Source organism: Falco biarmicus, chromosome Z (assembly GCF_023638135.1).
Source record: "Falco biarmicus isolate bFalBia1 chromosome Z, bFalBia1.pri, whole genome shotgun sequence".
Taxonomy (NCBI): domain Eukaryota; kingdom Metazoa; phylum Chordata; class Aves; order Falconiformes; family Falconidae; genus Falco; species Falco biarmicus.
In genome coordinates, this window is record NC_079311.1 from 62,722,334 (window position 1) to 62,731,593 (window position 9,260).

At 38.1% G+C, this 9,260-nt stretch overlaps 1 protein-coding gene across 1 annotated transcript in view; it reads left to right on the forward strand.

Annotated features, from left to right (window-relative positions):
- Window positions 1–8,511, forward strand: part of ADAMTS6 (ADAM metallopeptidase with thrombospondin type 1 motif 6) — a 158,676-nt gene extending 150,165 nt beyond the window's left edge. Inside the window, exon 25 of the mRNA XM_056325476.1 lies at window positions 5,082–8,511. Coding sequence (XP_056181451.1) covers window positions 5,082–5,191 — 110 coding nt within the window. The 3' untranslated portion in view covers window positions 5,192–8,511. The remainder of the gene's footprint in view (window positions 1–5,081) is intronic.
- The last annotated feature ends 749 nt before the right edge of the window (window positions 8,512–9,260 follow it).

The following is a 9,260-nucleotide window of genomic DNA, read 5'->3' on the forward strand; positions in this document are numbered from 1 at the left end:
ACTTTCTGCTCCTTAAAGCTCAAAGGCTAAATGATACTTTATTTCCAAACAAAGATGTTGACTTTTTCCAAAGTGGCAAAGTGGGCATGATTTAGTCCCAGTCTCCTCTTAGTTTCAAGATGACAAGGTCGTATTGTTATTTATATTCATTACATTAGTAATTCTTCAATATTATCAGGAAAAAATGCTAATCTCCTATAGATGAATACAATTAGGGGTTTACGGTGTGTGATATATGGACATTGGGCGGCCATACACTTCTTTACAGTGGAACTGTGCAGGGTAAACTGAACAGTAAGCCTGCTGGTCATAGTGAATTTGAGGGACCTACAGACTTCATTTGAAGATTTTTGGGGTCCACAAATAGAAATGTTGAAAATCACTTACACAGTATTCCAGATGGACTTCAGCTCTTTGGCCTGCACTCTGAGTGGGTCAGGCGTGAGCCACCTTACTGACAGCCATGCAGCCTCATTAGCACAGTTAGGAACAGAGTTACAGCACAATCTCTTCCAATAGATACGGTTCCCAACATGTTGCCACTTAGCATCCCATTTTTGCTTACGTCCCACATTGAAGGTATTTACTGGAAACCACTGATCATTTTAAAATGGTTAAGTGGCTCAGATGGCTCAAAAGTAAATGTAATCTTGAAGATCATTTGATAATCTAAAATACCTACATCCTTCCAGAAAATTGTTGCTGCAATCCATGAAGTAATAAGGGTGCCCTATCCCAAAATTAGATAAAGATTTTGTCTTCGTGGTATTTTTTCAATACTTCTGTGAGTATTTCTTAAATACATACTCTAACTTATACACATTTCAAAGCTGCTATTATATAATGAATATAAGAAGCATAAACTGAGGATTTGCACAATAATGTCTGTATATTGCATATTTTCTGCCTTAAAATAATCCTCTTGCACACAAGGAGTTCCCATCTCTTGTTTTGGTGGTGTTAGCCTTTAAACAGAGAGGCATATCTTTTTCAGCATACAACAGATGATGGAAAGCTTGTTAGATTTCAAGAAGTAACTAATCCTAAAGAGCACAACTATTTTTTGAAAGATAATTCTGAGAAGGAAATATTTGAGTTCTGATATTTCTTCGGGGATGTATTTGTGAGAGGAGCATGCTGTGCCTGTACACTCACTCCTGTCTCTCTCCCGGTGCAGTGGGGTGTGAACTGTGTATCAGCATTTGGGTTTCGGGAAGGAGTCAGGTCTCTGGGAGGGAGTGTTCTGCCCGGTGGGAATGTGCGTACATAGTGGAGCATACCTGCTCACATGCGGAGACTTTGTCTGTATGCCACATAGTAGCATCGCCTCGTGCTTTGGGCCCCAGTGTGGACCAAAAGCAACTTCAGCTCCAGATCACTGATTTGCAGCAGGGGGATTGTAGCTGAGGGGATTCCCTTCCCATTTCAAACCCCAGCAAACCACCTGATTCCCTTCACTTACCAAACTCCAGTGCTCACTGCCTGTGGAACCCGTTACACAATTCCTGCACAATTTAATTTTGCTAACCCAAGCAAAGAACGTACATTATTTTGAGGAAGCTTGAGCCACTTTGCAGTATAATGACCATGTTGGTAAAGTTTGGAGGAAAGTGCAGGTTGTTTACATAAAATAAGACTCAAAATTTTGGGGATACAGAAATAGTAAAAGGAAGTTATGATACATCATGTCACATTTTACATCTGCTTTAGCTCTTTGTTTTCTTTGACTTGTGATTTAGAATTTTGTAGATGGGGTTTTGACAGGCTGCCACTGAGGAGGGTAACATGCATTTGCTGCTAGAAGTGAACTACAGGCAGCAGGTACCACATGATTTGAAATGTATTCAGAATTATTTTATTGTCTTAAGTATATATATATACACACACATCTGCTGAGTCTAGACTGCTAAAAGGCATCTGAAACTTCACCTGAAATTCTATTTTATCTCTATTTATGTCATTTCAGTTTTCCTTGTGCTTTGTGTGGTATGTCTTTGTAGTCTCTTTAGTTGAAAGGCACAGTGACTTTCTGTGACTTTATTACTGTAATGTGATAGTAAATATCATAATATTGTCTGATCTAGCCACAAAAGTTCAGGAAGGGAGAGTTTAATATGTTTAGCTTTCTGAAACTTATTAACAGTAGTTACTAGGAACAAAAAGGCTTCTGCTAAACCTCTTCCATTCAACCACAGTCCTATGAAGAATAGGCTACTTCATCAGCCACTGTATCTATTTCAAAACTGATTTTTAAAACAGAAGTTGTGGGCAACTTCCAGAATATTGTCTCACTGCTGTCCAAATGGCATTGGCTGGACAGGTTCCAGTTTTAGTCAAAAGGAAGAATAACTCAAAGAAACATGAAATAGGATAATTTCAAATCCTACTTTTAGCAGAAATGCAGTTAGTGGCTTTACCTGTATTTGACTAAATGCAATGTGTATGAGGTTATTTTTGGGGCCGAGTGAACTTTTTACTTCTCATCAAGATGAAGTGAACCTTTTTATTCCTTACTTCATTTATAATTCACCATCTGTCTCCTATATTCCCAGTCTTCACAAACACAAGGACCTGAAATATTTCTTGGAGAAATATTTGACCTCTTTTGGAAGGTTTTTGAAACAGTGAAACACAATGACTGCGTATGATAGAGAAACATGTCTCTTTCAACCAGCTACCCCAAATGTCTTTTCTCCTGGTGCCCAACTCTGTTTCCAAATTGAGAATTTAAAAATTAGAAAAGTAGAGCATAAAACATTGGGTTAGTGAAATTAAAAAATACCATTCAGTACAGATACTAGGGTTCAGCCTCACTGATGCTAGCCTAGGTTCCAATACTAAAAATCCTCATCTGCACTTGACTTGCTACTGTAGTACTGTATTGGGTCTTGCTGGGCCCCACAGCAGCCCTCGCAGTGCTGTGCTTGGTTTGGTAGCTGGAAAGGTGGTGATAACACACCAGGGTTCTGGCTGCTGCTGAGCAGGGCTCACCCCCATCAAGGCTGTCTCTCCAGCCTTCCCCTCATCCTCACCAGTTGGGGGGGGAGAAGGGGGTAAGATATCGGGAGGGGACATAGCCAGGACAGCTGACCTAAAGTGACCAGGGGGATATTCCATACCATGTAACGTCTGCTCAGATATAAAAGCTAAGGAGAAAGGAGGAGGACAAAGCGGGGGGGCATTCATTATTTATGGCGATTGTCTTCTGGAGCAACTGCTACAGGTACTGAAGCCCTGCTTCCTGGAAAGTGGCTGAGCATCATCTGCTGGTGGGAAATGGAGAATAACATCTGTTTTCCTTTGCTTCCGTGCACGTGACTTCTGCTGTTGCTTCGTTAAACTGCCTTTATCTTGACCCACAAGGGTTTTTTCACCTTATTTTCTCCCCCCTCTATTCTGCTGAGGAGGGGAGTGATAGAGCAGCTTGGTGGGCACCTGGCATCCAGCCAATGTCAACCCATCACATGTATGCTTGCAGCATGAATGCATCATCCATAACTACATGTTCCAACACAAAAATTACATACTAGGAAACTCTATGCAGAACAACACAAACAGAAGGAGCTGAAAAATGGTACATGCTGATTGTCTTTGTTTCTCTACTACTTTTTTCTTTTCTTGCCTGTTTGGTGTGTCTGTTGTCTCTTTCATGTTTGGCTTACAGACATCTTGGAGTCAAGGGTTGTTGTTTCGTTATGCCTTAGAGCAACAACATCCTGCCCTCCAGTCTGCACTTCTAGATATGAAATCAATACAAAGTAATGATAATGGTCGAAGTACTGTTAGTTCATACCCTTTTCACATTTTCTTTACAGCTGTTGCAATTTGAGAAAGATTGTAGGAGGAAGCCAGTATCAAATCCAACCTGAAAAGTAAAAACTTAGAGCTTTCTTCTGAGACAAATCATCTGAGAAAATGAATCTTAATTTCATTCTTCCCATCACTTAATTTTTGTTATTCAAACTTGTGGGGTTTACTTTTTCTCTGTATACATCTCTTCCATCTTCCTACACGTGAAGCAAAGCTCCTTGCCAAAGTCCTATTTTAGTATCAGTCTGGAAGGAACTGTGCAAATGCTTTTAACTAAAAATCCCCTATTGGGCATCTGTCATAATATTCACTCCAGTGCAAAGGAAATCTGCAGCAGCAACATCTGAGTTGTAGAACCAGAACGTGCCCCTGAGCTCACAGATGCAGCTTTATCTCCAGCTATATCAGCATAAAAACTGGGAATGGGCCAAACTATTCCATTCTGTATTCACACCTTCTTTACACAGAAAGGAAACTTAGCTAGAGGAGAACCACAGTGTATTCCAGCAGTGCTCCTGTAACGTACCCCCACAAGTCACTTTAGATACAACCTGTGTGGGACAGAAAAGGAATCCTTCCTCCACATGGTTGAGCTTTTGTTCTTCCTGGGAGAGTTACCTGCCAGTATGACGGGCTGCTAAGGCAGTAAGCCCAGCATATAGGGAAAAGGCAACTATGAAAAAAACCTCTTACATGTCTATTATGGGCATAGGAATGGCTTTTTTTTCTACATAAAAGAAATTGTGGATGTGTGGAACAAAGCCTAAAATATAATCCACCATTCAGTCCAGTCAACGAACTCGCACTGTTGGTGCATTTATTCATAACACTCATCATTTTCCCCATCCCTGTTAGCTGCAGTGCCCATTCTGTTTCAGGGATTCGTACAAATGTAGAGGCATGGTACCAAATAGCGTGAATTGTTTGGATAACCTCTCGTGGATGGGTACAATAACTCCTGAGAAAAAAGCTGTAAAAGCATTGTAAGGAAAATTACTTGTATTTCCTAGCTGTCTAAAGTGATCATTTATCCCAATAAATGATAATTCTTCCAAGACAAAGCAGGCACACTTCTAAATGTCTGGGGGAGAAGCCCTGCAAACATGTTTATGGCTTTTTAAAATATATTGTGTGCACAGTGCTGGACTAGAAAGAGTAGTTACAAACAGGGCAAGGTGGCTGGATAGAGAAGCAACATGTTAAACGTAAAATTTTCATTGTAATTTAATTTTTATTTCTGATTTTTTCTCTTTAATGCTTTTAATTATTAGAGTGCAAAGATGTGAACAAAGTGGCATATTGCCCACTGGTGCTGAAGTTCAAGTTCTGCAGTCGAGCATACTTCAGACAGATGTGCTGCAAGACCTGCCAAGGACACTGACCCACAGAAAGCACAAGAATGTGCCTTGTTATTACCATTGTGGAAGAGTGTCAGAGTGTCCATTGAAGAGAGTCACACAACGCAGTGAGATTGACGTCCTTGCAAATGCATTACCCTGTGGAAAACGTAACCACTGGTCAGCCCCAGCTGACAGGATTTCAATATTATTTTAACTTCTGTGAAGTGGGATTTATTAATCCAAAGTGCTGGACACAGTATAAGGAGGGCATGCCAAATTGGAAAGATCCACACAACACATATAGAATAGCTTACTGTGGAACATTTGTGTTCTTTTGACTAAATCCAATAGTCTGTTTACCTCCTTGGACCATTAAAATAATTTTTATTATGGACTTAGCAATGACACTGAATCCATTTGTATTTAAAACTGTTTAAAATGTAGCTGTTATGACTTGGTCTACTATGAAAGTAAAGAAGAATCAAAAAAAATTTTAAGTCATAGCTTAAAAATGTTAACTATTTTATCTCACAACACAGCACCACAATTTAAATTATAAAATGAGCTTGGAAATGTTATTTAAGGAGCAGAAATTAAAAAAAAAGATATGTATTTTTCTTTCATTCCACCTAATTCCCTTTGGAGTAATCCATATTTCCTGAATACTGCTGTGAGCCATATATAAAGCTATACTAAACCGAACAACCATGAGGGACTTAGTTTTAAGAGGTGCAACAGTTATTGCAGTGGTGCATGAAATACAAGTGTGCTATGAAACGAAATTAAATCTGTGTTGCAGGTTTATAGCCATCTTACCATTGTACAAGTGAAGCTGAGATTTCCACTGAAAGGGAACATATTTCAAAATCATGGAGGAGGCAGACTCCCAGCAGTGGTGAAGACCATGTTGCCAGCTGCTTCACTACTGCTATATAGGTTGCTTAGAACTTACACTTTTGTTTACAACACCAGCCACAAAGAAGAAACAACTTTGTGGGCATCTAGATCTGTTTTTCTTGTTACTTATGATTCTCCAAAACCAAGGAATTCCAGTGCAAAAGATAAGCCTACTGTGTAATAGCAACCATCCTTTGCAAAGCTGAAAGTCAAAATGGATTCTCGGTATTCCCTTCTTTGATACCATAGCAGAAGTACATTTGTTTGTGAGGAAGAATATGTGAATGTGCAGTTCAGGCGAACCCATCCACATGGGCAAAGTTTACAACCAAAGAATAAACAACTCATGGAGGTATCTGGGTTGTGTTCAAATGAGAAGTGAAAAGTGTGCTTGAGCCAAGAGGCCTGTTGGACTATCAGGAGTAAGGCACACTGGAAAAAGGGTGGCTAGAATGAAGTCTAGCCACCTTACCCTAAATGCCCAGGTACATATTTAGAGCTAGACCATACTTAAAGCTAGGGGCAGTTTTCAGCATGAGACTGGAACAAACCCGTGCCTCTGGATTAGTAACCGGATACCTTAACTATTCTGCTGCCATACTCCACTTATTTTGTTATTACCATATTTTTAATAGTCACCAAATACCTGGCTTTTTAAATGTGAAACCAAACATTCAGGAATCTACTATAAAAAAGCTAATTGTCTTGTTCCTCTTCCCTTTCACTTTTCAGTAACAGACTCAATAAAGGAGGTAAGAAAAGTAGGTACTTGTTTATATTAATATATTGTACTTGAACACTTGCATTTTGCAGCAGGTACTTGATGAAGTGCTTTTGTGTCCAGCTATGCCTCCTTTGTTGTAATGCAATTAAAATTACGTGAACAATGTGTTACAAATTCTAACTCAAGTAGCACTTTTTTAAAAAAGTACTCTTTTCCATGAAAAATAATTCCAAAATACAAGATTGAAGTGTACCAGTGTATTTTACCAATAACAAGCCAAATGTGTTGCACACTATTTACTAATGTGAATTAACATGGAACAATAAGTATTGTTAACAGGATTCATACTATGAAATCCCTCCAACATATTGACAGTCTGTCCGTGGGGTTTTGTGTAGCCCATGTGTTCATGACCATCAGATTCCTGTCATCTGCTACCTCTTGCCATTATTTCCACTTCTGTAGGCCTGTGTGACCAGTGGAATTCATTTTCAGTTGGCTCATGTGTATTCACATATGCTTATCTGCTGCTCTCATCACCATGTAAACAACTCCTGTTAAAACTGACACCAGTAAATAAAAAACCCCACAGCCTTTGGGAGTTGCACATAGACATTAAGGGCAATATGCAGTCCTTCTCTGTTAAGTGAATCGACTTTGTATATTCTTTTGACAAAACACCTTGGTGCTAGCATGCCCTGGCTAGGTCAAAAATACAATGAAAGGGAAAGGGGTTGCTATGGCATTCCCTAAGCAACAGACCTCTTTGTATCAGGGTCCAATTTTCTCCAGGGCATGATTCTGTTTATCAGCTAATGTGTCTTTTCAGCTAACAGGAAAAGGGTTTTCTATGTATTCGAAAGAAACTTTTTTTTTTTTTTTTTTACCTCACTTAGGACATTAAAATTGAAAGGAGTGTTTCCAAAGACACATTTTGCTCTCTTACTGGTGCTAGAACACTAGGGAGTCTGATGTTTACTCTACAACTTAACAGCTCTGAGGTTGGAATTTAAAGAACTCCCTGGAGCAAGGTTGAATTTGTATTGTTAAAGGGAAAACACAGAATGTATGTGGATTTACAAACTAAGCAACACTTCAGACTAAGACTGAAAAATGAAACATAATTCAAAGAAAAATAATTGGTTTCCACAGCACAGTTCATTGCTGCTGCTACACTGTAGCCATCTATGTAATCTAAGCTAAATAGTGTTATATTCCTAAATAGTGACAAAAGGACTATTTGTATAGGCTATAAATATGGCAGGCCTAGAATCAAATAGTAGAATATGAAATACAGAAATCAATCTGATGCCAGTACTTCCACTGAGCAACACTATCAGCTAGAAGAAGATCAAAACAGAAAGAAAAATCTAGAGATTAACCCCTCAAGGTGTATACACCCAAAAATAGTCCATTTCATTAGGAACTTTGTAATGGAGTGAATGTCACATAGATATCCTTAATAATACAGACTGAAATTACCTTTGTATTATTGTGATTAGTTGCTTATTATTTTATACTCAGTATTAATGTGGTACACTGTTACTTTGTTATTTTTGCTTTTGTAAATTATATTCTAATTTATTGTCAAGTTTCTTAACACTTGTTCTACATGCATTCTCCTGCTTGTAATGAAAAAAAAATATTGTAACACTTGATGCAGTGAAATTCCACACCAGCCACAAATTTGTTTTTAACATAGATAATTTAGTAAAATAAAACTGCAGCTTTTAAGAATGATACCCATGGTACAGTTGTCTATTCCCTGATTTAACAGTTACTAGAATTCTGTATGCTTACTATTTGCTTCATCAGATGCATCAAAATATATACAAGATGTTTTCTTTCAAGTAACATCTATATGTTATGCTACAATCCTGTCCTTGGCAGCAGCAATGTTTGTCATATATCAGCAAAAAAAAAAAGGAAAAGGAAAAGTCAAGACCGTGGTCATGTACATTGTTAGATGATATTTTAGCCTAAGCAATAATGTAGATCAAGAATTAAATTAATGGCAGCAAAAATATCCTGTACTTCTTGGAATGATTTGATTAACAGCTAGTCAATAATAACAATAAAATGTCCTTCTTGCATTGAGCTTTTAAGGTTTTATCTGAAGTTTATCTGAAGACATGTTGGTTTTTAATATAAAGAAGAAAATTAGAAGACTTGGTGCCACTGTTGCTGAGAGATGATTCTTACCTGTTCCAGTAAAAAAACCTTGTATGGAGATCTCTGATCAAGTCCTATGAAATACTTCTTGTTTCTGTTAAAATCTCCTTTCTGATATAGTGAAAATCACCCTACTATTATGAGTGGGCTGTTAAAAGTAGAGAAGTTTCATTATTCTGATAAGGTGTTTACTAATTTTGGTTATTCTTTTTTATTCTGTTTACAAATAAGAATTAAAAAAAAACAATTACCTGTTTTAAAGGTGCAGGTATTTCTACTTGTGCTTTGTCACAAAGTTTTATTGCCCTACAGATTTG